The 26,927-nt window shown below is 49.8% G+C and overlaps 11 protein-coding genes across 11 annotated transcripts; 4 read left to right on the plus strand and 7 right to left on the minus strand.

Moving 5' to 3' along the window:
• Positions 1 to 591: 591 nt before the first annotated feature.
• Positions 592 to 2,531, plus strand: EJ05DRAFT_458449 (protein disulfide). Its single transcript, XM_033742554.1, has 3 exons — positions 592 to 754; positions 889 to 1,943; positions 1,992 to 2,531. Exons 1-3 carry the CDS (start codon positions 696 to 698, stop codon positions 2,339 to 2,341), a joined length of 1,464 nt encoding a protein of 487 aa, XP_033595446.1. The 5' UTR covers positions 592 to 695; the 3' UTR covers positions 2,342 to 2,531.
• Positions 2,532 to 2,966: 435 nt separating this feature from the next.
• On the plus strand, positions 2,967 to 3,943 carry EJ05DRAFT_458454 (transmembrane emp24 domain-containing protein 2 precursor). Its single transcript, XM_033742555.1, has 4 exons — positions 2,967 to 3,116; positions 3,224 to 3,431; positions 3,539 to 3,726; positions 3,856 to 3,943. Exons 1-4 carry the CDS (start codon positions 2,994 to 2,996, stop codon positions 3,871 to 3,873), a joined length of 537 nt encoding a protein of 178 aa, XP_033595447.1. The 5' UTR covers positions 2,967 to 2,993; the 3' UTR covers positions 3,874 to 3,943.
• On the minus strand, positions 3,903 to 6,912 carry EJ05DRAFT_480710 (uncharacterized protein). Its single transcript, XM_033744913.1, has 2 exons — positions 5,724 to 6,912; positions 3,903 to 5,673 (listed from the first exon to the last, which is right to left on the minus strand). The coding sequence occupies exons 1-2, from the start codon at positions 6,638 to 6,640 to the stop codon at positions 4,383 to 4,385; spliced, it is 2,208 nt and encodes a 735-aa protein (XP_033595448.1). The 5' UTR covers positions 6,641 to 6,912; the 3' UTR covers positions 3,903 to 4,382.
• Positions 6,913 to 7,363: 451 nt separating this feature from the next.
• EJ05DRAFT_480711 (cytosolic Fe-S cluster assembly factor NBP35) lies at positions 7,364 to 8,756 on the minus strand. The gene is made up of 2 exons (XM_033744914.1): positions 8,590 to 8,756; positions 7,364 to 8,536 (listed from the first exon to the last, which is right to left on the minus strand). Exons 1-2 carry the CDS (start codon positions 8,672 to 8,674, stop codon positions 7,623 to 7,625), a joined length of 999 nt encoding a protein of 332 aa, XP_033595449.1. The 5' UTR covers positions 8,675 to 8,756; the 3' UTR covers positions 7,364 to 7,622.
• EJ05DRAFT_480712 (ubiquitin-activating enzyme E1) lies at positions 8,677 to 12,853 on the minus strand. Its single transcript, XM_033744915.1, has 3 exons — positions 12,519 to 12,853; positions 9,411 to 12,388; positions 8,677 to 9,360 (listed from the first exon to the last, which is right to left on the minus strand). The coding sequence occupies exons 2-3, from the start codon at positions 12,377 to 12,379 to the stop codon at positions 8,964 to 8,966; spliced, it is 3,366 nt and encodes a 1,121-aa protein (XP_033595450.1). The 5' UTR covers positions 12,380 to 12,388; positions 12,519 to 12,853; the 3' UTR covers positions 8,677 to 8,963.
• Positions 12,854 to 12,870: 17 nt separating this feature from the next.
• On the plus strand, positions 12,871 to 14,235 carry EJ05DRAFT_229168 (uncharacterized protein). The gene has a single exon (XM_033739960.1). It carries the CDS (start codon positions 13,276 to 13,278, stop codon positions 13,990 to 13,992), a length of 717 nt encoding a protein of 238 aa, XP_033595451.1. The 5' UTR covers positions 12,871 to 13,275; the 3' UTR covers positions 13,993 to 14,235.
• EJ05DRAFT_229294 (MFS transporter) lies at positions 14,218 to 16,344 on the plus strand. Its single transcript, XM_033739961.1, has 7 exons — positions 14,218 to 14,677; positions 14,726 to 14,764; positions 14,812 to 14,943; positions 14,998 to 15,093; positions 15,142 to 15,301; positions 15,352 to 15,564; positions 15,611 to 16,344. The coding sequence occupies exons 1-7, from the start codon at positions 14,479 to 14,481 to the stop codon at positions 16,248 to 16,250; spliced, it is 1,479 nt and encodes a 492-aa protein (XP_033595452.1). The 5' UTR covers positions 14,218 to 14,478; the 3' UTR covers positions 16,251 to 16,344.
• Positions 16,345 to 16,510: 166 nt separating this feature from the next.
• EJ05DRAFT_417163 (FAD dependent oxidoreductase-like protein) lies at positions 16,511 to 18,531 on the minus strand (the record flags this gene model as incomplete). The annotated part of the gene is made up of 3 exons (XM_033741441.1): positions 16,511 to 16,800; positions 16,894 to 17,844; positions 18,282 to 18,531. Coding segments are annotated over 3 exons (1,491 nt in total), but the record flags the coding sequence as incomplete, so codon positions are not given.
• A 705-nt stretch (positions 18,532 to 19,236) lies between these two features.
• EJ05DRAFT_505419 (uncharacterized protein) lies at positions 19,237 to 20,135 on the minus strand (the record flags this gene model as incomplete). The annotated part of the gene is made up of 4 exons (XM_033747703.1): positions 19,237 to 19,389; positions 19,534 to 19,717; positions 19,849 to 19,900; positions 20,027 to 20,135. 4 exons carry the CDS (start codon positions 20,133 to 20,135, stop codon positions 19,237 to 19,239), a joined length of 498 nt encoding a protein of 165 aa, XP_033595454.1.
• A 1,302-nt stretch (positions 20,136 to 21,437) lies between these two features.
• Positions 21,438 to 21,905, minus strand: EJ05DRAFT_505420 (uncharacterized protein; the record flags this gene model as incomplete). The annotated part of the gene is made up of 1 exon (XM_033747704.1): positions 21,438 to 21,905. One exon carries the CDS (start codon positions 21,903 to 21,905, stop codon positions 21,438 to 21,440), a length of 468 nt encoding a protein of 155 aa, XP_033595455.1.
• A 2,281-nt stretch (positions 21,906 to 24,186) lies between these two features.
• On the minus strand, positions 24,187 to 26,888 carry EJ05DRAFT_542212 (succinyl-CoA ligase-like protein subunit alpha). Its single transcript, XM_033749710.1, has 3 exons — positions 26,172 to 26,888; positions 25,526 to 26,116; positions 24,187 to 25,479 (listed from the first exon to the last, which is right to left on the minus strand). The coding sequence occupies exons 1-3, from the start codon at positions 26,589 to 26,591 to the stop codon at positions 24,409 to 24,411; spliced, it is 2,082 nt and encodes a 693-aa protein (XP_033595456.1). The 5' UTR covers positions 26,592 to 26,888; the 3' UTR covers positions 24,187 to 24,408.
• Positions 26,889 to 26,927: the final 39 nt, after the last annotated feature.

Consider the following 26,927-nt stretch of genomic DNA (forward strand, 5'->3'; position numbering starts at 1 on the left):
ATAGAGTGCAGCCCAGACTTGCGCATACCGCGCTTCGTCGATGACTCACAGTCAGCAGAAGCCTCCCAGGTCATCGATAAGTCCATGGGTAAGGCGAGTTTTGACTCGTAGCTCCATGTTCTACACAAGTTTTTTGAACCGAGAAGAGTAAATTCTGGGGGTCTTACTCTCTTTTCCACGCGGCACGCGCAGCTTGATCAAGAGATATGCTTTGAAGAGGTCAAGATGATTCAATTTCAACACTGTATACACGTCTGATAGCGATGTATTTCAGTATGCACTTTCAGCAACGTCGGCTCCATGTAATGTTAGCAAGTAGTCTCACACCCTACGTGTTACTTTTCCGATGGATTTAGAAAGTTGTGCGTTCTAATATCAGTATATGATCATTATACATCACCGAAAAAAGTCGTCACATAGAGAATATATATTCTCAGGGCCTGACACGACAGTGTTTGTACCCCATTATCCTCGGCCATCGCTCAGGTACTGCTAGAACCTCAAGGCAGATTTCCGGCAATTTGATTAGAGGTTTATGTTTCTTTTATTTGGGATTTCTAAGATCGACTCAATTGAAGAGGGGAAGACTTTGCCGAGGCTATCCTACTCAGAGTTCTACCTATGTCCATAGATCATTTTAATTTGTACCAACATCTATATTAAGCTCCAGACTTCTAGTTTCGATATATCCCAAGATGCAATCCAACAATAAAGGTCACGTAGTCGAATTCCACTACGACGTCAGTCCACTCCAGTCCTAAGCCTGCGAGGCCAACCACGTGTCCGCCGCACCCCCCAAACAATCTGACCTCAATCCAGATCTCCTGCCCATTCGCATACATAGCATCGACAAAGCAAGTCAACAGATCCGCCAGATCAAAATCTCAGTCTTTACTTACACCAACACAGAATCGAAGCCCTCGCCGCCCGCACAAACGCCCGTCTCATCTACCGTCCTACTCTCCTGGGCGCCATCTATCGTCTGACAGAAGCGCCCCAGGGCGCCGCCGGCTCCGCATCCGACGTCTTCAACAGCACTAAAAAAGCAGTGACTTCGCGTGCCCTCGAGCGTACTATTGCCCGTCATGGCATCCCGTACACCGAGCCGCCGCAGCACCCGATGAAGACGACTGCGGCGCTGCGGTTGTTGTATTGTGTCTCTGAGGAAGACAGGGGGAGACTGACGCAGGCGCTGTTTACGGCGTACTGGGTGCAGGGGAGGAAGATTGGAGAGCAAGCTGTCTTGATAGCGGCGGTCAGGGACGCAGCGGTGGCGCACGCGCAGGCAGTGATTGAGGCGATTGAGAATGGACAATTTGAGACGCAGCGCGAGAGGAGGATGCTGGAGGATGCGACGAATCAGGCTGTTGAGCGTGGCGCGCCTGGTGTGCCTGGGTTTTGGATCCCGGATGTCAAGCGGTTGTTTTGGGGCCAGGATCGAATGCATTTTGTGGAGGCTACGCTGCGTGCACTGAACGCTGGACTAGGAGGCCTGGAGGCTTGGGAGAGAATAGGTGCGCCGCTGAGGAGTCTTGTGCCAAGATGTCTTGCGAAGCAGGATTGTGTGCCGGACGGAGAGGAGGTTAAGGTGGAGTTTTGGTTTGACTTCTCGTCGCCGTGGGCGTTTCTGGGGTGGACGCAGCTGGAGGCATTGAGACGGCGGTTTGGGACTAGATTGAGCATTGACATGAAGCCGTTTCTGCTGGGGATCTTGTTCCGCGAGATTGGGGCCCCGGATGCGCCGATGACTGCGTACAGCAAGCAGAAGAGAAACTATTCAATGCTAGATCACGGCGATTGGGTGAGGTGGTGGAATGCGGTGGGCGCGCAAGAGAAAGAGGGAGACAGGCAGATCAGCTTTCACTGGGCAGACAAGTTTCCGATTCGCACGCCGACAGTTTTGAGGGTGAGCTTGGTGGAGCCGGGCACTACAGGGGTGCTATGTGAGTTGTTCAAGGGCTCAAGATCGAACTTTATGCTGACGACAGCAGATCGAGCGTGCTGGGAGAGGAATATGGATATGTCAGTTGACGATGTCGTCAGGCAGGTCCTCACCGAGGCAGGATTTGATGGCAATGCGCTTCTTGCAAAATCCAACGAGCCGAAGTACAAAGCTGAGCTGCGTGCGCGGACAAAAGAGGCCAAAGACGCGGGACTCTGTGGCGTGCCTACCTACCGTATCTTTCGCAGAAAGGCTGGACAGGATGATGATGCTTGGAAACAGGCTGGTGATCTTGTTTGGGGACAAGACGAGATGGGTGTTGTCGAAGATTTGATTGCTGGCTGGGATGGGAGTGGCGTCGCTGAATCCAGTGTGACGCAGGAAAGAAGTAGACTGTAGTCAGACTTGCAATTTTGGCTGCAGGCAACGATGACAAAATGTGTTCGCTGAGGCCGTGAAGATATTCGGTTATACGCAGCAGAGGCATGATTCCGGTCACGCTCGTCTAAGCAAAAAGTAACCCATAACGTCCTATAGCAAGTCATGAATCATATGTCACATAGGATAGCGGGATGTTAATACTGATACTACGGATGAGTCCTCTACGTCGTCACGATCGCAGACATGCTTCATATCCTGAATCACTGGTTGACGTTGTCCGCAAAGAGATGCTTGCAATAGCACGAGCTTATAGAGATCCTGCATAGGGCTTGTAGTATCTACGAGTGACGATACAGAGGTAATCGCAAACGGTAAGGATGATGTCGTGACAACAACTAATGATAGAACTCTTAGCGTAGCACTCCTCAACCCCTGAAGCAGTAAGTAGGTGAGGTGAGTCCGAGTTTCGACCGCTGACATAATCCATCACCACTCCAATTACCTTCAGTAGGCTCAATTCACCCTACCACCACCCTACCGGTGTTCGAATTCCCCCTCCGTCCCACGAACGAAGAGCACAGCACATCCATATTCCGCCATGCTGCTCACCTCCTCCTTGATCCCGCTAGCCCTGGCCCTCGCCGGGCTAGCCAGCGCGCATAACATCCAAATGAAGGCACACACACGCGAATGTTTCCACGAGATGCTGCACCGCGACGACCGCATGACGGTCACGTTCCAGGTCGGCGACCGGGAGTTTGGCGGAAGTGGGAATCTGGATATTGATTTCTTTGTGCGTCCTGGCGGCTCCTCCTGTTACCGTTACATCCCCATGCGAAGAAGAACAATTGCTTTGCCATGGGATTGACAAGTGCTAACTCTGGGGGGTTGCCTCTGTAGATCTACAACCCTTCTTCAGTAGCCCAGGTCGCCCAATTAGGCGTGTCCTCGGGCGACCACTCCTTCACCGCGACCCAGGACGGGAAATACGAATACTGCTTCAGTAACGAGGCGTGGAGCAGCACGACAAAGGAAGTCTCCTTCAACGTCCATGGCATCGTGTACGTCTCCGAAGCCGACGCTCCACAGGAACCTCTGGAGAAAGAAGGTAATACCCTCACAACTCAATGCTATGTCTCTATGCGAAGCTCAACTCCACACGACATCCAGATTTCAAACATAGCACAAGAGAAAACTAGCTAACACAAATCCCAGTCCGAGCCCTCTCCGATGCCGTAGCTAGCATCAAAGACGAACAAGGCTACATCGTCGTGCGCGAACGCACGCATCGCAACACGGCCGAGAGCACAAACGCTCGCGTCAAATACTGGAGTATCTTTCAACTGGTCATCCTGTTCGGCGAGGCCTTGTTTCAGGTCTGGTGGCTTAAGCGGTTTTTCGAGGTACGTGGCATATGACACACATACATATTTGATAAACACTATTGTGGAGAAGAGGCCTGCGATGGAATACAGCAGATGAGGACATGGAAAATTCTAGAGAGCGACAGAGAGCTGATGAGGGACTCGCAGGTCAAGCGCGTTGTTTAAAAGAGTACATTTTTGGAAAGGCTGGCTGGACGGAAGGGCGGGACAAAGAAGGAGATCCATGACTATAGGGTAGGTATCTGGTCACGAAAATGAGGAGAATGGCGTGCAGTCATTGTAGTCGATGGATGCAGGTTCTTGTGAATCTGTATCCACCAAGGGGCACAACAGCACTTTAGGAAGTGATGACGCAAACGAGGAGGGCAATTTATCAGCACACTGACGAGTCTGGCAGGTGTGACCGTCTGTACATTCATCATTTGTACTGCCACAAGACACAACGGTGGGAGGTGTAAAGGGTCGTCTGCGATGGAGAAATAAGAATTACATGTATACCATACACAAACGAAAAGCTATACCAGGGTATCCAGCAACGACAAATTAACATATACACAGAACGAAGGATCCTTCTAGCCTCCCTCGTCTCATCACAAGCTCTCCCTATTACTCGCAAATGCAACCCATGCATCCATCGTTCAGTTCTCGATCGATTCTCAGCCCTGTCCCTCCAATTACCAGTGCGTCCCCTGCTGCGCATGTCCCTTAGCATCCAGCGCAGGCACTGAGAATCCATATCCCTCAGTCTTGCCTTCACGGTCCTTGGGCGAGATCTCTACTCGCAACGTAACATCGAGTCCGTATGTGCCGCACAGACCCGTGCGATGCAGTCCAGATGCCGCAGGGTGCTTCGTGCCAGCATCTTTCTCACCGTTATGAATCGCATGTCGTGTGTTTGCCTTCTTCTCCAACGTGTTGGACACGTCTGCAGTAGCTCCATTTGTAGCAGGAGCCACAGTGCCATCGGCAGGTGCGAGGGTGGATGCGGCGAGCTGGCCTGGCTCATGCGACTCGTCGATAATGGCGTAGTTACGGGACGGCATCGTCGCGTTATTCGCATCCGCAGTCTTCTTAGCCGGGGCATCGCCGTTTGCATGGTCAGCACGACCCGGATCGCGGTCAAAAATCTCGAGCAGAGTCTCATCAGTCTCGTGATCGAGATGGTGGATCTTGTTGCGGCGAGCAAGTAGATTGGCGACTGCCTGTGGTGGTGGCTTGTTCGTGATGGCCGAGGAGATGATGTTGGGCATGTAGCGGTAGTCGCGTTCGGCTGGGATCTGTTGTTTAGGGTTGGAGAAGAAGCGGCCGATGGCAGCGAGATGAACATCGCCACCAAGAATGGAGACGCGGACGGAGTGTTGTTTAGAGAGCTCTTGCAGGCGGTGTATGAGTTCCTTGCGCTCGTGCTTGTGCTGATGGGCGGTGTAGTGGTCGTCGAGGTCGTCGAGGAGATCGACGTTGCCGTCGAACTTGTTAAAGAGTCCACCAGCAATACCAAAGCGCTTGTTCAACAAACGGATTGGCGCGATCACCGGGGAAGAAAGGATGTTCTCGAGCCACTGGAGTCGTGGGTATGCAATGGGCACACCGAGTAGAAGAACTAGATGCTTGACATCAGGTGCGGCAGATAGCTCTCTTGAGATCGTGTCGAAGATCATTTTGTAAGTCTCCGGATAGTTGATTTGGTGACGCGTTCGCTCAATACGGGCATCAAGCCCAGCGAATGCAATTCTGGCACCGAGTTGGCAATAGATAGACCGACTCTTCTCGGCTACATACGGACCGGGCTTGCCACCAATTATGTAGGATGGATCCTCCTCAGTCTCTTCCAGTACGAAAGTGTCCTTCAGCTGTACAGCATCAGTACCAACAACACCTTCAGTATCGCCTTTGACGGTCTTGGGTGCGTCTGTTGTAAATGTACTCTTGGGAGGGGCAACGTGATGCTGGAAGAGTAGGTAGTATCTGTGTGACAGTCAGGAAGGTTACGAGGATAGTGAAAACACCAATCTTACTTATGAGCTACACCACCAATGCCTCGAAAGACAGGGGCCTTCATGAAATGGTCCGTGTAGGAACCGAATCCGTCAATGATATCATGGTCGTCCCATATGTTCAATTGAGGAATCTTGCCATTGGCCGTAGAGAATGGAGCAGTTCCATACCACCTTATGTAGTTCTGGAAGTAGTACTCGTCGCACTCTTCGCGGAGCTTTTCAGTAAATGGGTAATCGCGTCGTTTCCTGGGATTGTGGATGTCTGTCCATGGCTTCAACGGTCCATCTACTCGCACCCCATCGTTGTAGATTTGATCTCCTCCTCCGATCATAACGTGGAACGGCCTCTGAGCGTGCATGCGCAGGACATCGTTCCAGAGAGCTGGACCGGACCAAGCATCAACATCAGTACCGACGGAGAAACCGTTACACGAGTGGAACATGATTCTCATGGACTGGCTAATCGCAGGGACCATAAATATTTGCGGCTCCAGGGAGGCTATAGTGTACTCCCATTGCGCCTCGTATGCCTGAAAAGGCACGTCGATAACGAAGCGAAAGAATGCCTTGCCTGGGTCCTCATACAGCTTGACTCCCTCGTAGGTGCGCGAGCCTGAGCTGGAATCAGATGTGTTGCTGGCCCCGATACCACCAGGTACAGCACCTAGACAGTGCAAGCTTAAGCTCGGCGTAGGTGTACCAGGCTTCGTAACGATGAGAACGCTGCCGTGCCAGGTCGGATTCGCGGTTCCCGTACCACTCATATGCTTGTAATTGATCAATGGCCCGCAAAGAACGTCAACCTGACCAGATGTGCTAATGATTTGAGGACCCTGACCGGCTCCTTGGACACCATTGTGCTGACCAGAGGCTATCGGAGCGGTAGTCTCAGCAGGGTCTACAGACGGCTGCGCCGGGGGCTGATGATCAGCCATGACTATGTGGATTTTGAGGAGGTATTCGGAAGAATGTTTCGCAACGGAGGTCGGTCGGAAAGCTGTAACGGAAGCTTGTTTATGCAAGTCAGGGACGAGGCGAGCACAATGAGATTCGTCGAGTAACCAAGGCTAGGATGAAGAGAGCCTGGCGCTATCGACGATGTAGGTGGAGGAAGAGGAAGTAGAATGGAAGCACAAAAGAGTCGCAGCGAGGACAGTGAAGTAAGTGATTGAAGACGGGCACTTGGGGAAAGCTGAGTGCTGAGCAGAACAACAACTGGAATCCTGGTCAGCGTTCGCGTCGAGGTAAGTAATTAGGTGGGTCATTCGGTGCAATTTGGGTTACACGAGCTGAAATGCTGGGGCTGTGAGTGGCTGATGCTGCTTGTCGGGGGGCTGGGTATGTAGCTGTTGTTGGCTAGTCAGCGCCCGCTCAGTCGGGGGTGCAATTGGAATGAAAGTGCATGACGTCTCTATCCAGATCTAGGTAAGATGCAGAGCCAGATCCAGATCCAGATCTAGATTCAGATCCAGATTCAGAGCAGATCTATCCCCGAGTGTATATATGCCATCAAGGAAAGTCTGTATATGTGTTGTGAACCCATAACGTCAGCGCGCTCGTCGTCGGCATATTCCTGTTGTGGCCTTCATCACACTAAAACATCAAGAAATCATGCCTAGCTGCACTAAAAGCTTGCTTTCCTATATGCCAAGATGTCCCACGAAAAAGCACGGGGAACATTGCGGACTGTGATATGCCGTGTATGCGTACAAGGGGTGTGTATGTCGTAGTCCTCATTCTGGGGGCGCCTAATAGAACTCCATTGCCATATACGTATAGTAGTAGATAGAACCATACTCTTCCTAATGCCGTCCTTGTACTCCGCAAATGCTATAGATACCCACAAGGCATCTCCCAACAAAACACCAGTGACATGCGTTCTCGTCCCAAAATTCCCGAGTTGTACAAAACTAGGCCTCATCGTCTTGATATCTCCTGCACCACATTCTGCACAACGCTATTCAATGCCTTGCAAGCTGGACTGTCAGGAAAACTGTCCAGAAAGCTTTCCCCATAGTCGCAGGCCATGCCAATCCTAGGATCCAGTGGCACCGCTCCAAGGAAGGGAATACCCTCTTTCTCGGCCAACTTCCTTGCCCCGCCCGTCGTGGCTCTGAATATTTGGCTCTCATGCTTACAGCCCGGACAAACAAACCCGCTCATGTTTTCCACAATGCCCAGTATCCGTATCCCAGCCTTCCTACAAAAATCCACCTCTTTCCTCACGTCCAGCAGACTGACCTCTTGCGGCGTTGTCACCAGAACCGCGCCATCCACACCCGCCTCTTTCAGAAAGCTATTTACACTCAGGTGTTCATCCGAAGTTCCTGGCGGCGTGTCCACAATGAGATAGTCCAGCTCGCCCCAGTCCACGTCTTTCAAAAATTGTTTGATCAGCCCATTCTTCTTCGGTCCGCGCCAAATCACTGCATCGTCGCGGTTAGGCAGCATGAATTGCACACTCATCACCCCCAGGTTGTCTGCGACCCACACAGGACTCCAGCCATCACTACTGACGTGTATAGTTTCGTCTTCGACACCCATCATCTTCGGGATAGAAGGTCCTGTGATGTCGGCATCCATGAGCCCTACTTGCGTGTCTTGGTCTATGGCAAAGCCGTGTGCGAGCATCGTTGAAAAGGTCGATTTGCCGACGCCGCCTTTTCCACTGAGAATGAGGACTTTGTGCTGTACGCCTGCCAGGCGGGCGGTTATGATGGGAATGTCTGGGTCCGGGCCTTTCGGTGCAGACGCGCATATTTGTTGATTAGGGCAACCGGCGCAGGCTTCGCCTTGACCGGCTTGTTCGGATTCTGGACCGGGGCAGTGCTCTACGGATCATCGGTCAGAAGAGTAGGCTATGGTATTCTTATTTGTTGCGTACCTGGTTCGGGCGCGACAAGCTTCGGTACCGCCTTAAGAGGACCGGCGATATTGTCTTGCGCCGGCTCTTCGAGCGATGGAGCCATGACGGGAGTATTTATTGGAATGGACTGATGCTGTAGGTGTCTAGCACATTTTAATCTGAGGGGGGACTTCCGCCACAATGTTTGAATGAGAGGGGAATTATGTCCGACATATAGCCGATGGATATCTTCTCGGAATTATCCGCATAATCATGTTTAGTCAGGTTTTACCATAATCACAAGTATTCATGTCTATTCTAGAACTGTTTAAGCTTGCTAGTCCTCCTGTCAAAGCTACCCCCGGGCTCCAAGCTCACCATCGCTACCTCTCATAGTGTCGTCGGCACGTCTTCTAACGATATCGGAAAGCGTCGTCGGAAAAGACATCGATCTCTTGATCCTGCACCGTCAAGTATCGCGGCTCCTTCGACTCATTCGGCTGCTTTTTTTCTTGTTCGGGTTCTAGCATGAGTCGTTTCACAATTTTTTTGGACACGGGCACGGCGTCTTCGGTAACTTTGACCATTACATAAGGAATGTCGAAATCATCTGGAGGCTCCCCTGAGCTTTCCTCTACTGTTTCAAGTAGAAACGGGTTGAATCGAGGAGCGCGCTCAGGCAGTTCTGTATGAGGCGGTTTTGGTACCTGCGGTACCTGCCGTGGCGCATTTGGGAGTGCATCGATAATGACATTCTTTTGGTGGTCGGGTACTTTTTCCTTGGTCCCCTTTTCAACCAGCTTAAGCAACCTGTAAATGCATCAGCTACTGCTTACTTTATATTGCTAGAAAGTACTAACGTCAAATCCATAATATCGGCGGCATCTTTTCTTATATCGAAGTAGAGGAGGCTACGGCCCGAGGTCATCATTGAGATTGTCATGCCTGTCTTATCTTCGAACAAATCTAAGAATTGTCTTAGCGTCATGTTTTTGACTTCGAAGCGACCCCAAAATCTATCGAATGTGTGGACAAATTCGACTTTGTCCTTCTTTTGTTCATTTCGAACGATATATGTATACTTTTGACTTGGCATCGGCTCGCTGAATCCGAAAAAGGGTAGCGCAAGATTTACAAATCCATTCTTGTACTGCTCAATGTCGGTCTTGCCATCAATGATCTTGTAGATTTCCAAGTTGGCGAGACCAGTCACAAGGGCTGTCGTTGTTGCAATTGCGGGAATAATCTTTCCAGCAATGAGTTTTATTTGGTGACGTTTAGCTTGCGTGATATTGTAGTTCTCCGCGCGGAGATTTGCAGCGGCAGCGATAAAGTCAATATGATAATTGGTATCATCGTCTTTCTCGAACACGACTGGTTCAAGTTGAAATCCAGCCAGAGATTTTGGAGGAGGTACCGAGTTTGCCAGTACAGACAGATCATCCTGGTCCAAATCTGAATTGCGAGCGTTGGGATCGGGATCCTTGTCGCTCGCTTGAATCTTAACACCCGGGTCAGGCTTGAAGTCCGGAATGATCAAATTATCCAGTATCTTCATATAGTGGTCCTTAGCAACACCTCTCGAATTGATGTTGTAGTTGAAGGCGTGCAAGTTAGCGGCAGATTCAACGAAGGCGAAATGTGTGGCATTGTTTGCATCAAATTTAAGCGGATCTGGAGCCCGTTTCGAGCCGGTCCAAAACAACTCACCCTTGGATGTCCTCGAGTCCTTGGGGAAGTTATGGAGTAGCTGCGAGATTCCATTGTTGAAATGCTTCTCAAATTGATATCGTGCCCAGGCGATGCAATCGTCGAAAGTGAGAGGCTTCTCTGTAACCAAGAAATCCCGTAGCGTCTCCAGTACCTGGGTTTGGTTACCATTCTCCCGAAATGTCTTACTGTTCAGGTAATTCGGCATAGTGAGATAGAGATTAACCATTTCAGCTGGGCCAGTAAAGTACGTGTGAAACATCTCCTTGGCCCAAGCAATAGTGTGTTCAATACGGTGCGGGAATGATTTAAGTGTACACATTGGAAAGGTCTTCTCCGGAGGGTCTTGAGAGCTGCTGTAAGTCTGGGTAAGGTTTGGAAGCACGACCTGCGTGTTGCCCTTGGTTCCAAGCGTTCCGCTGTCAACAAGAGGTTTGTAATGGAAGACACATTTTTGGTCGACGTATGTTCTGGCCTCTATATTGTCGAGAGCGTTTGTTACGGCATCTAGTGAATCCCAAAATGCCTCGTGGAATATTTTCTCAGTGCCTGAACCGACGGGATCATTGAGTGCCGTCATTTTACCCTTCAGGTCGGGATTCATGACTTGTACAGCCTCCGTAGCGCAAGTGCTTTTTTCCTTTCCAACATCATTGGCTCGAAATAGGAATTGACGATTGAGATTGCTTCTTTCAATTTGATCATTGTCCGTAACAAAAATATGGCCATTGCCGGACGCAAGACCCATCATGGCCCAATTCTTCAACATCTCACAGCCAATGGCACCAGCGCCGACGAGGAACTCTTTGACGTTGGCAAGTTTTTGTTGATATTCGGTCCCAAAGACAGCGATTTGACCGTCGTAGCGACTACCCTGGGGCGCGCAAAGAGATTCGGATCGTTGGACTGATGTAGGGAGTGACTCCAAGGAATCGAAGTATACCCATTGCTTGACAGGATGGAACTTCCCTGAAACGGATTTCAGTACCTCTTGAGCTGCGAGACCACCAAAGAAAGCCGCTATCGGGCTCAGATCTCCCTGTGCCTGGTAGCTCAGCTCTCTGATGAGCTTCTCGTCCAATTCGATAAGTTCTTCACCCTCTTTGGCCAGGCCCGAAGCAATCTTGAAAACCTCAGCGGCATCAGCATCGTTATGCGGCCGGGGGTAGGACCCGCCACGACTTTCAGCAAACGCGTGCAGTGCTTGGAATCCTACATGTAGCTGAGCTGGTCGATCAAATTTTGCAAAATCGGAAATGATGATCTCTGGTCTGCGGAGCTGCTTTCGGAGTGGCTCAAAGTCAATGAATTTCGGCATCGTGACTTGTTGAAACAAACCACCCCGCGTGTACTGTCCTAATCCGGATACATCGCCAATCGAGAAGGTGTAAGGACCCGACACAGTGATCTTGCGAGGCGCAGAGTTATTAAGACCCTCCATGCCGTCTATCTCCGAGAAAGTAACAAAATCACCGTCTTCTAGACCATGTCTAGTCTCATCCGACACGGAGACGAGGCCATCCGTACCAATCCATGCAACGATACCACTCTGAGGATTCTCACCAGTGGGATCGCCGCAGGTAAAATTCTTCCCAAAATCTGTGAAGATCGACCCGAACAGACCGAAGGTGTCAGCTATTACAATATATATACCATTGGCATGACAGAAATCGGATATGGTCAACTGGTCCCTGAGCGGAGTGTCTGTCAGAACAACCACCTGATATTGCTTCAACGAGCCCAAATCATCCAGCAGATCCGCTGATTGGTGTTCCTGTACTGGAGTATAAGGATTGAGCTCTGCAACGCGCGGTACCGTGACGGAGGCGCGGGGATTTCCAACGTCTTCGGGGCGGAGAAAGAATTGGGAAGAAAGGTCAGCCAAAGTAGCAGGGCGAGGGTCGTAAAGAGTAAGAGACTTGACACCAGCTAGTGCGATGTTCTTGGCGATCTCAACACCCAGACCTCTGAGACCAACGATGAGCACATTGGACAAGCCCATACGTTTCATAGCCTCGTGGCCCAGAACATAGAGCTGTCTACTGTAGAGGGACTCGTCAATTTCTCCATCGGTAGAGCGTATCTGCTCGGCAACAGCCGCTGGACTGTCCACCTGCATCTTTATATCCTGTATTGAGTCCAGTATGTTAGACGCGAATGTGTGTGTGTGGGAGGAATTGCGATTTGTGGGCAGAAGCGGCGAGCGACAGCTTAAGAAGTGATTCGCAGAAGAGCGAGCCGTTGGTGAATGGACTCACTGTCATAGTTCGCTTGTTCGGACTAGCAAGGTCCTCGTTAGTGATCCTTCTTTTCCCCAGTTTGGCTATGATGACCAGACCTCACCGTCGTGGTGAAAGGTAGTCGCAGGGAGCGTTGGTGGGGGTTTATAGTGACGAGCGGGGGCAGTGTTGCAATGAAGGTATAGATATGTATCGTTCACACTGTACAATATGAAGTGAAGGAGGGTATGAGCAGAGCAGCTGAGGATACTGCGTGTAGTGTCTGGTCAGTATAGTTCAACAGACCCAGACGAAGACAGATGTTGAAATGGAAGTTTGAAGTGTCAGGTCGCCGCTCACCTTGACTTGTTAGGTGCACGGCGCACCTCACGGACAACGCTCCGCCCACGAGCATGATGTCAGGTAAACAATTTGTCAGCTCCGTAATTGCGGCCGAGTAACATGGCATGCCCCAGGCAACAACGCACTTCCTCCCAATTCGTACACCGTTCATAGATCGAGTCATAATCCGCGCGACTGTCGTTGCCTGTGACCGTGTTTTCAAACGTATATAAACATTGAATTAATCGGCGAACGCAGCTTTGCTAGTATTTGCCCATTCCACTTCCTTCTGAAGTCCTACTCTGACCACATTGGGACTGCCTTTTCGATCGGGTTTGTACGACGCCAAAATTAGCGAGTTCAATCGTGTGCTTCATCTGCATTCACGAAGCTGTTCCATTCCACTGTACCTGAGGCTCGAGTCGCACCTCCCCGAGCCGCATTGGAAGGTATCATGGCGGACTCGAAGGAAGGTTCCAATATTATTGCAAGCACTGACGACGACCGTCCCGTGAACGGAGAACAGAACAATGAGGCTGAAGCTATGGGCGGGACGCCTGGTAACGATCATGATGCAGGTGATGATGACAATGATGACGATAATGATGATGCTGATGATAACGACGACGAAGATGACGGAGGTTCATTCGTCGTACAATTTGAGCCTTTGCTTGCAGAGCTGAAGGAGCGGATGAACGAAGCTGGTGCTCACCAACCAAAGCTCCAAGACAAGATTGTTCCCGGCGTCCGAAAGTTATTCCAGGAATACTGGCAGGCCGTTATGAAAGACGTTGAGAACCTGATAGCGTCCAACGAAGCCATACCAGACCAACTCACGAACCCGGCAGCGAAGACGTTCAGGATATGGGTCTTTAAACAAGACGAGGATAGTCTTAATAGTTGTCCCTGTTGCTTACCCATATGTGGCGACGACATCGTACTCAAAAATAACCAAGGAGTCACCAAAGTGGATCTTATACGTGGCATATCTCAATACTTGTATGCAGATGTCGACAAGTTCCCCGCACTGCACTGCATGGACGATGGCTCTACTGATGCTCTCCCGGTTGCGTCTGTAGAGTTCAACTATATGACGAACGGAGGTCAAGATGAGACGTGTGTACTTGCAAGCCATGAACCAGGAATCTGGATGTATTGCACACCACCTTAGTTTGATTCACTACTTGAGCTATTACAACGTCAAATAAGTGGATTCATGAGGCGTAGAAGATGCACACCTCTTCAAAGAGAGACCCGGGACCCCAGTTGATGGGGTCTAACTCCACATTCAAGAACCGCAGCTACGCCTTCAAAGAGCCGAGTACTTTGTTCCGCCATGGCTGTAAGCCAACGTTACCAACACTATATGATCGCTGTCGCAAGGTTCCGATGGTTCCCCTTGCGATTATGTCAACGTAGGAGGCTGGGTGGGTTTGTCAGTGTTTCTCTAAATTCTGATAACGTACAGGTCCTCCTGTCGGGTATGTTAGCACACGTGTCACCAGCTTTGGTAGAAGCGTGGCGAAATGGATGTTATGTATAAATAGCAGCTTGACCGTCCAATTTCGACTTAGCCTGAATATATAAGAACTGACTTCATTGCTCTTATATTACCCTTACGTAGTTTGCGCTCTGGATTCAGTCGCACTTGCTCATCATGGATCCACAGCATGATTCAACCACATCCAGCGAGATAAGCAGTCAAAATGACAAAGAGGTAGAAGAAGGTGGCTCAAACGTGAACACTGAAATTGATCCGGAAGCGGAGAAAAAGCTATTACGAAAATTGGACTACACAGTGCTACCTATTCTCTGTTGGCTCTACGTACTTACCTTCCTCGATCGCATCAATCTTGGTGAGCTTACCAGTCTCCTGACAAAACGTCGCAATTGATGATGACTAGGCAATGCACGTATCGCAGGGCTGGAGGCTAGTCTGGGCAGTAAGTCGGCCTCAAATCACGAACTGTGTTCACTGACAAAAGACCAGTGTCTGGGAATGACTATAATGTCGCTACATGCGTATTCTTCGTCACATATTGCATCTTCGAGCTTCCAAGCAACATCGTTATGAAGTATGTTGCACCTTCAACTTGGATGGCTCTACTGGCCTTCCTCTGGGGTAAAGCAGTGGTCCACTACCCTCATGACCACACTCGACTAACAGATAACCCAGGGACGGTGACGGTCTTGACAGGTATAGTCCAGAACTACTCTGGCCTCATCGCATGCAGAATCTTTCTCGGCCTATTTGATGCAGGTTTTATGCCTGGTAGGTTCGTCAATTCTAAGACGGAGGCACGACTAACATACAGGTTAGGCGCGGCGTATCTGATGTCGATGTACTACAAACGGCACGAACTCTCGATCCGTTTCAACACGTTCTTTGCCGCGAGCGTGTTTGCGGGTGCCTTCGGAGGGCTTCTTGCGTATGGCCTCACGCAATTAGATGGTCGTGCAGGTCTCGAAGGATGGCGCTGGCACGTTCTTCGACGTCACATCCTGATCAAACGCTAATTGAACAACATAGGATCTTCATTGTAGAAGGACTTATAACGGTGGTTACCGCTTTCGTTGCCAAATATTTCGTCGCCGACTGGCCGCAACAGAACCGTTTTCTCTCCGCCGAGGAAAAAGCTTTGCTCGCTGCGCGACTAGCTCAGGATAACAAGGGCGCTGGAATGGAGCGTCTTGATAAAAAGGCTGTCAAGCGCATATTCACAGATTGGAAGATTCCAGTCGCGTAAGTCGATGCCATCTCATCACGTTACCTATTCTAACAACTTTAGCATTTGCATGTACATTCCGTTCTCAAGCAACAACTACTCTCTCGCCATCTTCATACCTACCATACTAAACAGCATGGGATACCACCAGACGAGAGCACAAGTCCTCTCAATTCCAATCTATGTCGCAGCATGTACAGTGTGCATTATTGTTGCGTTCTGCTCTGACAAAACTCGACATCGCTACGCATATATCATGGGAGGGCTCATGTTCTCTGTGATCGGGTTTGCCATTCTATTAGCTCAGAGCACGTCGCTGGGGGTGCAGTATATGGCTATCGTCTTCGCTGCCTGCGGTGGCTACACAGCTCACCCGCTAGTTGTGACGTGGCTGACGAACAATATGGGAGGGCGCTACAAGAGATCGTTTGGCACAGGGCTTCTGCTTGGGTTTGGAAATGCTGGTGGTATCATTGCAAGCAACATCTTTATTGAGAGTGAGAGGCCTCGGTATCTTGTAGGGTATGGTGTGTGTCTGGCTGTTGCAATATTTTCCGCTGTGATGAGTTCTGTATTCATTGTAGGTCTGAGGAGGGAAAATAGGAAAAGGGATGCCGGAGGGAGAGACTACAGGTTTGAGTTTGTGAAAGAGGAGCTGGAGAATCTTGGTGACTCGCATCCGGAGTTCAGGTTTGTCTACTGAGTGACTTGGCCTGTTATGGTTTTTTGAAAATTAAATCCGTTACCAAATCCAAGAATTGATATTGGACCGTGCCTATTCTTCAAGAGTCCGAGAAAAGGACCAGTTATGTATTGCTCCTACCGTGACTGATTATCTCTGTCGGCCGTCGTCGCTACGCAGATCTATCTTTCTGGATTTTTATATCCATGTTATGATGCGCCCGGTGGTTGTCCCTTGTTGCTCACATCCAATTTCCTTCCCTCAAAAGCCTCCTCTCTCGCCTTCTGTATTCTGTCGTCGCTGATGAGAAACTCCCTCGGGAACCACTGTGGTATCGCAGCATCGCCGCTTTGCATCAGATCTGCGAGAGCCTCAGCACACTTGAGCGCAAGTGCCATACCATGTCCATTGAAGCCAGCTGCAATGAACAACCCGGAGGATCCATTTCTACTTCGCTCTCCTACCTGATTCTGCGCTGCGCCTTCGAAGACCAGGGGCATGGGGACTTCTCCGATAAATGGCATATCATCCGGCGTGACCCCCATAATACCTGTCCACTCTCTTACGACGTCTCTTCCTTTTACCGACTGTCCAGCATCATCACCATCACCATCATCACCATCACTATCATCACCATCACTATCATCACCATCACTATCATCACCATCACCATCATCACCACCACCCCTATACCCCGTCCAGTGCTTTCCGAAATAAGCCCTGCCTATATCAGCCAAATACTCCGAAGTCGCCGGGTTCAGTTCGCTATCATCCACCGTGCCGTACTCGCTCGCTCCACTAGATGGCAAACGGCCCAGTCCTCCACCAATGATAATGTGTTGTTCTTCTCTCCCGGTCCCGTCGGAGTTACTACTCGTGCTGAGCCGTGGTATCATATAATCATAACCACCATCGTACATGAAACTGTACGTACTAGGCAGCAGTGTCGGAAGAGTGCTGCCCTGTGGCACTTTCAACGCAGCTATCTGACCTCGCAACGGTACGATGATGCTTTGCAGACTCGGCAACAAATTTGCCGTATAACCATTTGTTGCGAGCACGACGCGGCGTGCGTTTATGGTGCCTTGGGCAGTAGGTACGGCATATCTGAAATCCTGAGCTGGAGACGGCCAGGATGCGATAACACCAGTTACGGGCGTGTGGGTATACAGAGTCATGCCACGCGAAATACAGAGGCTCAATACGCCAGAAGTGAAGGCATATGCATTTATGGACCCTGCTTCGTATGCAAACGCACCATCAACCTTCTCAGGGGCATGAATTCCACCCGGGGCTTTCTCAGGTCCGACTAGAAATTTGGTTACCGTCTTTTCAGCGTCTAGGATCTTATATGAGGCAGCAGCATCAGCTGCGCCAAGATTGGACTGCAGAGTATGAATCGCATCGATGCCTGATGTGTACGTCGCTGGGTCATAGATGATATCCGTGGTTTGGCATGGACGAGACGTGCACGCAATCAAGTGGGTAGATGCAAAGGCATGAGTGTCGCGGATGTTGGCGAGCTCGAGGCGGGCTATCTTTGCGGCTGTGGATGGAGAATGCGAAAGAACATGAGAAGGATAAGTACGATATGATGCTGCCTTAGTGTGGCCGCCTAGAATGGGTTAGAAAATGATAGCTTCTGAAATAACCAAAGAATCCATTCCCACCCCGGACAATGCACTGTCATGCGGATAAGTTCGAGGCGCTCTATATGAACGAATACAGAGGTGCTGAAAAAAGAGGACAAGAAGGGACTGAAGTCTCTTGAGGGTAGAAATATATGAGCCCAATTGGTATAATTCGAACTCGTTTACGTGAAATCTTTACATCCACCACGATCCTGTTTAAGCAGATCTTCAATGTACACCCATATGGGCAAAATTCGGAAGAGAGAATAGCGAATACAACTTTTGGTCAGTGACAATTGTTTGAGAGTCTTTAAACACATTCTATATACGACTGACATGTGCGGGTGAAAGCGACGAAATTGGAAAACCTCATGACATATAGAAAGCAATAAATATGAGACATACGAAACCTTTGACTTACCATTCCTGCCTGTCGCCCCACCGACAGCATCCCTCGCTTCCAACATGACAATATCCTTCACACCCTTTTCCAGTAGATTCCAGGCAACCATAGCACCTGTGATGCCACTCCCAATGATGACGGTATCAGCAGTCCTGGGGAGTGATTCTGTCGAACGATGGCGAGCAAGTGGTGAGGGCGGATGGTGCCAGTACGATTTGATGGGGATGGGATGTGGAGGCTGAACGGGAATTTGTGCACGCGAATGCAGTTCTGGGTACGACATGCTGGATAGCCAAAGAACACTTGAAGTGTGAATCAGGAGAAGACTATGAGATGGGGTAGGTGAATGTAAGGATCGAGAGTGGCTGTCTCACGCGTAGATTCGGATGCTAGACTGGAGAAGACAAGGAGATACGGAAGCGACCTTCGGCATATATACCTGCAGTATGAAGAAGATGTTGCCTGGAGCAGCGATTAGGAGTCTGAACTACAACTAGAATGTGAAAAGTATGGGTGTCTTACGTCTATGTACAAATGTAGCTACACTGGACTGATAAGATGGGATGGACGAGCCAAAAAAGTGGGTCGCGCACTCGCTGGTGCCCACCAACGGGCTTTCTAGCGAAAACTGACAACGTCACGTCCTGCTTCACCTATAGGACATCCATGGATGACAGTGAATAATCAGGATGAGGTTGGCGAACAACTAATGCCCTTACATGTATGCAATCACGACGTAAGGCCCTGGTCAACATAAGTTTAATTTCATTGTTATACAGCCCATCGATCCGGCGATGCGCCTCCTCCCACGATGATACCTACGCGACAGACGAGCCCGCATACGAACGTACCCGCACGCATTGCAGTAATGTCGGCACCCTTATCGACCACGTATTATACATAGCACGACCGGCACAATCGTTGCTTCGTATGCATGACGGGAACAAGGACGAGGAGAGGGGCCAGTGGCAGTCTATGCCTCCTCTGCGTTCTTCTTGTTCTTCTTCTTGCCAGATGTCATGGGTGCCTCGCCTGTCTTCTTCTGATGTACGATGAAGCGCGTGTAGCACTCCTCTCTATCCCACTCGAAGCCAGCGAGATATGGTGCGTCGAGTTCGTCGTCGGCCTGTGAAATCGTTGTTAGTATCGATATAAGAGAGAGGAATTAGAGGATACATGGCAGGACAATCGCTACGGACATGGAAGGTATGACCTGTTGTGCAGAGCCGAAGTCGGCGAGGAAAAACACTGTTCATGGACAATCACGTACCTTTTTCTTGAACTGCTTGTGGATTGCATCTAGTGCATCCTTAATAGTAACACCTTTGAGGTTGCGAGCGGTGACCTCCAGGCCCAGTGGAAAATGTAGGTCGATCTTCTTCACCTTAGGCATCACCAGAGGCTTTTTCAGCACCTCAGGCTCGCCGATCGACGTTGGTGATGTGTTCAGCTTCCTAGCCTAGGTTAGTACCGCTGACATACCAGTGCAAAAAAGCTACCTGCGTAATGACGAGAAGGTAAGGTAGTTGGAACGACGACAATGAAGCAAATCTTAAAGAGGACGAGTATAAGTAGAGCGGCTTACCAGTTAAGCTTTTGTGTTTCTGGTGCAATGGCAAGCTCGACGCCGTCCTTCTCTGTCGGAAGGCAGTCAGTATGGAACCCCTCAATATGAACCCCTCACCTAGGAGTCCTTCTCGGCAAGAATAGGTGATCATCAGGTGTAGGGCATCGACGGGATGGAGCTGCGGTAGCTGACTCACCTAGATCATTGATGTTGAAGACATCTGCCGCGGTGCTGCTCTGTCGTCGCTTTGCTGGAGCATGAGTCTCACCAGTGGCGGAATCGACTTTGGAGAGTTCAGCTGCCATGATGGTAGAAGCGGTAGAGTGATGTTTGGTCAAGCTACAGGGAGTAGCTTGTAAAAGGAGATGATGATGATTGGATTATGTGCCTGCGGCGCTGGGTTGGAGATGATGCTTTAATTGGAAGTTGATGGATGGAAGAGGAGGATAAGGAGAAGAAGAAGAGGAGGAGGAGAGTGAGTGGAAGATGGAATGGAGGACAAGGTCATTGATCTTGCTGCGGCGGCGAGCGGGGTTGCGTGATGGCCTCCTGATCTGGAGCTTGGACAGGCACCTCAATCTCACTCAGCTTCCCCCAGATACACGCAACCGGCCTCGTGAATCTGGGCTAAACTCCGATCTCTCTTGATTGGGCCGGGACAGCGATTATGAAGCTCTTACAACCATAGCTATGCCTGGCTGACCTACCTTTGCTTTTGCTTACACGCACTCGACCCACAGTCCCCTCCAGAATAGCGACTCTAGTGAACTCTAGTGAACTCTAGTGAGTCCGGGGAAATGCGGGGTAGCGCCAAATATGCGTGCAGCCTCAGGTGATGGTCACGCGACCATACGCACGTGTGTTGTGTGTGTGCGTAATTGTCATGCACGGTTCAGTATGCCCGCTGTCATCATTACACAGTAGCTCATAATCAGTTCCTTACTTTGTCGCTGAGTGTACTCAGTGTGTAGTGTTGTACTGTGTTTGGTCTGTGGTCCGCGGAATACTTGGCTTGCCTGGAGTCACACTCATCTCAAAGCAGTACACAGCATAGTACATCATAGAGTCGATTATTGTCGCGTTGATCTCTAGGCGGTATAGATGAGTCTGTTAGCGCTATTGTTGAACTAATGTAGGAGCTGCCGATGTAGTGAGTGTCATACAGCTTTGGCAGCTTACCGACATCGATTGATTGTTTAAAAAGTCCAAGATATCTATAACGCAATGATAGTATGAATATTTGTGTTGATACCAGGAGGAGAGACTTAAGAGAAAAGCTAGACAATGATAATCACTTGAGTATCTCTATCGCGATAATGTGTTCAACGCCATCGGCGCCAATCTTTAGTTTTCTCAACACAGCCCAAGTGCTTGCACATGAAGTCTGCTTCTACGGCTGGTTTGCAGTTGGTCGTTGCAAGACCGACTCAGCGGTAGACCTTCTCGGCGGTAGACTGAGCCATGGACTCTACGGAGCATCAGGGCTTAAATTCGTGGCATTGACCTCTTATGAGCCATTACTACCTCGAGAGGAAGTAAAGTGACTAGGCATTGTGGCTCGACTACGAATGAAGCATCGTCCTCGTAGAGGCTCAATCCACATTCTATCAGTGCATCATCATCATCATCATCGACGTAGAAGTAATATTTTGATCCCTCCTCCGGTCGATTACCGGTGTGAAACCACCGTCATATTTGCTAGGGGGTAGCGATATCACATCAAAAGGGCCTCCCTGTAGCGTGATAGATGTGGAAGCCAAGGGACCAAACTTATCAGATCCGTTCTCAGGCACAATTGTTATTTTCAGAATCTCTGCAAGAGCACGGTCATCCTGCAAATGTTCCTCCTCTGGGAAATCCAATTTGAGAAACGTGATTTCACCTTGGTAGGATGCCCATGACCACGAGGATACACGCCACTCCTTTGTATAGTGGAAGCCTTGTCGCAGAAAGGTCATCCCATCCCCAATGGCATCCTTCCGGCCGTCATTCTCGTACCTGATCACCCCATAGTACCATGCAAGTTGTGAAAATAATTCATTGTACCACAAGCCTGCGACATAGTCGCAGCCCATCAGTGGGCTGAACTCTCGGGCAATTGCCGAGATAGCTGTTACTTCGTCTTTCGCTTGAGTAAGGTTCCTGTGAGTTCGCCTGTGACCGGGTCGCGATCCAGCCGCATATAAACCTCAACTGTAGTAATCCAAATTCGAAGGCCTTCTAGAGATATGTTCCGCGACGCATTAGCGTCGCTCGAAGCACCAAGTCTCCCTAACTCAATGAAAGTGTCGAAGCGAGTCTTTGCGGCCCGTACGTAATTATCACGCCCCTGAAACCGACGAGCCATCTCTATCACTGTGGCCTGACCACATTTCCATCGCAATAGTGAATTTGTAAAGTTAAGGATTCTTGGAGCGAGCAATCTCTGGATTCTGAATAAACCTCGGTAGGTTATGCGATGATTCGAAGTGAAGATAGCATACCTCCTGAAATACCAACCTCGCTTATTCAGTGGCTGATAATCAAGGCTAGGAGGATCATACATGAGATCCTTCCTTCTTCCATGGTGTATACCATGGACTTTTGCGCAAGGGCCTATTGCTTCCTCGGTCTTCCCTCGAGGCACAGAAGGTCTCGGTCCGACCGTATTGATAGCATCGATGAATTTTGGAAACTGGTTCAGTGATGGTGGTTCCTTCTTCCACTGGTCCGAAACTTCAACACCGGAGAGACTAATTTGAGAGCCCTTTAGACCCCATCGATGGGATAAAGTAGCATAACATACGCCTTCTGGGATATCGTCCCCCGTGACCAGTGATATGGTGTCAGAGCCAGCATGCAGATATAGCAGTCGGCTAGGTCGAAATGCTCTCTCCAGAGAATTGCGACAAGGCGTCCACACTTTTCGTGCTTGTTACGACAAGGTATTGAGTCAATATTTTGCCAGTACCATACACTCCTCTGATCCGGTGGAGCGATTCGTGTAATAGGGCGCTGGCCCACTTACATCACCTTAAAAAAACATTAGCAATGGGGATTAAATGCTAGAATAGAAGTAGGCATATATCTTGACTGGCTATAGTTTCCTAAAGTGGGAATACTTCCGTGTGAATGACTTCCGTTCTTACAGCATGAAACTTTACTCGAGCATTAACAAGCACCCCTTGGACAGACCAGCGCGTCTTCAACTGCAAACTGTCTATAGCATTTGTCTGTCTCATACAACATTGAGTAGCAAGGCGCAGCCTACTACCTACAGACCAAGAGTACAGATTTACAGTTCGTACATAAGAAGGCGTCATGTGAACAAAGGCACCACACATCTGTAGGCAGAACTTTGACCATTCTAAGCTGAAGGTTTAGCGCTCAGCCTGATGGATTCTCCATACAACTGATGGATCTTGTGCGAACCCACGAGGAAGGCGCACCGATTTGTGCCGTTACACTGTGGCGGCTCTGAACACAAACTGCCATGTTCGACAAAGTGAAGGGCTCGCACTGCGTTTGTATTCAAGTAAGAGACACATATCCGACAGTTTATTGCATAAATAATGCCATAATCCAGTCTCGGAACCGCAGGAAGGAGGCAAATACAGGCCGCACTGTACTCATGCCTGTTGGGCTCCGTGTAGGAGACACATAACATTTATCATGATGAAGTCGTGCCATCACCGGCATTGATTGGTCGAACAGAACCAAAGGCTGTGCCGGGTTTGGAAAGCCTTACTCCACCCCGACTCAATCTTGGACATCCTTATGACAAGCTTGACATGAAGATGGTATCTGCGCATACGTATGTTGTAATACAGTCCCTGTAACCATCAGGATGTTCATTTTGTTGAAGGAGGAACTACTCTTATTTATCAGCTTCTGTACTCATACAACACTCACTAATACAACCAACACATTTCGTTCAACACAGATTTTTCTCGTGAGGCTGTAGCGAGTAGCAGGGGCACGATAATACATCTCTTTGTGTATGTGCAGAAGCAGCTGCGCGCCACGTTACACACTTCTACATTGAACCGGATACCACAGAGTTTTTAGTGGCATTCCGTTCTTCGCGCAAATTCTAAGTGTTCCATAAGCTTGTCTTATGCTCCGGAACGAGACAATGCGACGTACTACTACTATACAGGGTTCGATGACGATTCTTCTAAGAGCTGACGCTTATGCATATTGATAAAATAGACTGAACTAGACTTCGGCGTATGCAATCAGATGTAATTAGTCACTTTAAAAGTATAGAGTAAACTTGTAATCTATACTAAGGGATTCGAACACTATTAACATCAGAGAGTAAGAATACTTCTATTAAGACATGTAGTTTTCTAGGCAATCTCACTATAGTATATGCATGTATATAATATATTAGTAGTAATTACTAGACATGCTTCTTATGCACCTCTACTCGACTATATTCTAATGAACATCCAGGGGGTCGAGAAATTCACATGATTGATGCATATTCATGGACCAATGGGACCATCTACAAACACTGGTACGCCACAGCACCGTGTCCAACCTATACAGGTGGACATCTACAAACACGAGACCAAAGCTATCTTTCCAACTCTACTATGATCCATTCGCAATTTCCACAACCCGATCTGCAGCCTCATCAAACCGATCAAACGCCTCCAACTTCAACCCACTCTCAGCAATTATCCGCTGCCCCTCCTGCTCGTTCGTCCCCTTGATGCGCACCACCACCGGAATGCCCTTTTCCTGCAATCCCAACTCTTTGAACGCAAGCAATATGCCATTAGCAATCATGTCGCCCAGCGTCAGGCCGCCGAAGATATTGACAAAGATCACCTTGACGCGGTCGTCGCGCAGGATCAGGTTGAAGGACTGCTTGACCGTCTCGGAGGTGGCCTTGCCGCCGGTGTCGAGGAAGTTGGCACTCTTGCCGCCATGGCTGTACAGTGCGTCGACGGTGTTCATGGCGAGGCCGGCGCCGTTGACGAGCGTGCCGATGTTGTGGGTGCGGTCGGATGAGGCGCCGAGCTTAACGTAGACAATGCCGTCCTTTTCGGCTTCGAGCTCGGCGGGGTCGACGGCGTCTCTGTCTCGAAGTGCGTGTATCTCTTGTTGGCGCTTCGCAGACTTGGGGGCGGAGTCGTCGAACATGAAGGACGGGTTGAAGATTTTGAGGGTGTCGGATTGGGTGTCGACAGAAACTGAGACGGTCAGGTCGATGGCTTCGGTGGCGGTGTACATCGTAGACAGGGTTTTGATGAGCTTATATGCTTGGCTTTTGGCGGCAGGGGGTGCGGCGTCGAGCTGTAGATGGGCGATGGCTTCTTCGATTAGAGTTTTGGAGGGTCCCTGGTGGTAATTGTAGGGGAAGCGCTTAGAGCGCTTTTCGAAGGTTGACATATCGGTAGAAGGAGAGACGAGGATTGACGGGGAGCGAGCAGAACGATCGACTGTGATGGAGAGGAAGCGTGCATCAGAATCGGAAGGGGTCGAGGAAGTGTTGATACCTTGTTTATTGAGGAGGTCTGAGGCTTGTTGAGCAGAGATGTTAAGAGATCGGCGCTGTATTGTGTGATTCACGGAAGAACTCGGAGGAGTCATGCGTAGTCTATTAATCATACGTGAAGTATGATATCCTCGCTTTTGAGAAGGCGTTGCTTTATCGGTCTGTTGGTGTCAGAAGGGATCGTGATCGCACGTTGCTGATGCTTACTATGTATTGCTCTCGCCCGCTCTGCTTCATGAGAGTCTTCATGAGACTGCCGAGCTTTGTAGGATGGTCTACAACAGGCACGCCCACATTCTTCAATATCTCGACCTTCTCATGCGCTAGTTTGTCTCCTGGTAGTGCAAAGGCGCCCGCATGGCCCATGATCGTACCCTGCCTCGCATGTACACCACCAATCACAGCCGCGATGGGCTTAGGATTCTTCACACGCTTCTTGTAGTCTGCGATCCACTCTGCAGCATCAGTTTCGGTTCTACCCCCTATCTCACCACACATTATGATTGCATGCGTGTCCGGATCAGTCTCAAAAGCCGTCAAAGCTTCGACAAAGTTGGTGCCAGCAACGATGTCTCCACCCATACCGATCACTGTGCTCTGTCCTAGTCCAGCACTTGTGAGAGCACCGACTGTCTCGTAGCTTAAAGTGCCAGACTTCGCGATGATACCCACGTGACCAGGTGCGAAACACGGCAGAGGCTGGAACCCGATCCGGCATCGACCAATAGCCGAGATGATTCCAGGAGCATTTGCACCCACCAGTCTCGATTTGGATTGTGTTTGTAGGATCGAGGATATCTTAACGGTATATTAGAGAAGACGACTAGAGAGACAGACACTGCTACAAGCTTACTCTCAGAATGTCGTGAAGTGGGATGTGTTCGGCTACAGCTACAATGAGGGGGATTTCGGCCTCGATGGCCTCCTCTATAGCAGGAGCGGCCTGTCCAGCGGCCACGTAGATGGCTGTGGCATCAGGATTGAGCTTCTCCTTCGCTGCTCTCACGCTTGGTAGCACGGGTAGACCCAAATGTTCACTTTCAGTGTTTGGTTTCACACCACCCACAATGTTGGTCCCCCACTCGATGGAGGCTTTCGCATTCATGGTAGCCTGCTTTCCTGTGAATCCCTGAAACATGACACGCGTGTGGGCGCCAATCTGGAGGTTCTTGATCGTGTCCGCATAGTTGTCACGTGAATAAGTCACAGAGAAGCTCCGCCGTGCCAGAGACTTGGGCACGACGGACTTTTGTGAAGCTCTCAAGAGTAACATTGCGATTGGTTACCACAAAGGCATTCGAGGACGTATAGTACGAACGAGAGCTCAATTGCGGGAGAGGGGATCTATGGAAGGCAACAGAAACTGTGGCAAAGGAACAAAAAGGAATCTAAAGAGGTATGAAAGCTTTACATGCAATGGTGAAATCATTTCCATCATTGAAGCCGGACGCCACGCATTCTTGTAGTTCCAGCTCGGCCGGGAATACCAAGAGTTGGGCAGGGCTACGGGAATAAGCGCACAGAGCATTGCTCGAAGAGAAGGCCGACCTCGGAATGCAAAGGATATCCGTGACGGCTGCCGATACTGCGAATAAGTATGTTCCGTGTG

Source organism: Pseudovirgaria hyperparasitica (genome assembly GCF_010093815.1).
Source record: "Pseudovirgaria hyperparasitica strain CBS 121739 unplaced genomic scaffold EJ05scaffold_24, whole genome shotgun sequence".
Lineage (NCBI taxonomy): Eukaryota > Fungi > Ascomycota > Dothideomycetes > Acrospermales > Acrospermaceae > Pseudovirgaria > Pseudovirgaria hyperparasitica.

Coding starts and splice junctions, on each gene's coding strand:
- EJ05DRAFT_458449 (XM_033742554.1), top strand. CDS start 696: ATGCAATCCAACAATAAAGGTCACGTAGTCGAATTCCACTACGACGTC. Junction 755..888: donor TACGACGTCAGTCCACTCCA/GTCCTAAGCCTG, acceptor TCAAAATCTCAG/TCTTTACTTACACCAACACA. Junction 1,944..1,991: donor GGGCACTACAGGGGTGCTAT/GTGAGTTGTTCA, acceptor TGACGACAGCAG/ATCGAGCGTGCTGGGAGAGG.
- EJ05DRAFT_458454 (XM_033742555.1), top strand. CDS start 2,994: ATGAAGGCACACACACGCGAATGTTTCCACGAGATGCTGCACCGCGAC. Junction 3,117..3,223: donor ATCTGGATATTGATTTCTTT/GTGCGTCCTGGC, acceptor TTGCCTCTGTAG/ATCTACAACCCTTCTTCAGT. Junction 3,432..3,538: donor GGAACCTCTGGAGAAAGAAG/GTAATACCCTCA, acceptor CACAAATCCCAG/TCCGAGCCCTCTCCGATGCC.
- EJ05DRAFT_480710 (XM_033744913.1), bottom strand. CDS start 6,640: ATGGCTGATCATCAGCCCCCGGCGCAGCCGTCTGTAGACCCTGCTGAG. Junction 5,674..5,723: donor ATTGGTGGTGTAGCTCATAA/GTAAGATTGGTG, acceptor ACTGTCACACAG/ATACTACCTACTCTTCCAGC.
- EJ05DRAFT_480711 (XM_033744914.1), bottom strand. CDS start 8,674: ATGGCTCCATCGCTCGAAGAGCCGGCGCAAGACAATATCGCCGGTCCT. Junction 8,537..8,589: donor GCTTGTCGCGCCCGAACCAG/GTACGCAACAAA, acceptor GATGATCCGTAG/AGCACTGCCCCGGTCCAGAA.
- EJ05DRAFT_480712 (XM_033744915.1), bottom strand. CDS start 12,379: ATGCAGGTGGACAGTCCAGCGGCTGTTGCCGAGCAGATACGCTCTACC. Junction 9,361..9,410: donor GCCGATATTATGGATTTGAC/GTTAGTACTTTC, acceptor ATGCATTTACAG/GTTGCTTAAGCTGGTTGAAA.
- EJ05DRAFT_229168 (XM_033739960.1), top strand. CDS start 13,276: ATGGCGGACTCGAAGGAAGGTTCCAATATTATTGCAAGCACTGACGAC.
- EJ05DRAFT_229294 (XM_033739961.1), top strand. CDS start 14,479: ATGGATCCACAGCATGATTCAACCACATCCAGCGAGATAAGCAGTCAA. Junction 14,765..14,811: donor GCTGGAGGCTAGTCTGGGCA/GTAAGTCGGCCT, acceptor ACAAAAGACCAG/TGTCTGGGAATGACTATAAT. Junction 15,094..15,141: donor TGATGCAGGTTTTATGCCTG/GTAGGTTCGTCA, acceptor CATACAGGTTAG/GCGCGGCGTATCTGATGTCG.
- EJ05DRAFT_542212 (XM_033749710.1), bottom strand. CDS start 26,591: ATGTTACTCTTGAGAGCTTCACAAAAGTCCGTCGTGCCCAAGTCTCTG. Junction 26,117..26,171: donor CACTTCACGACATTCTGAGA/GTAAGCTTGTAG, acceptor TATACCGTTAAG/ATATCCTCGATCCTACAAAC. Junction 25,480..25,525: donor GCGGGCGAGAGCAATACATA/GTAAGCATCAGC, acceptor TGACACCAACAG/ACCGATAAAGCAACGCCTTC.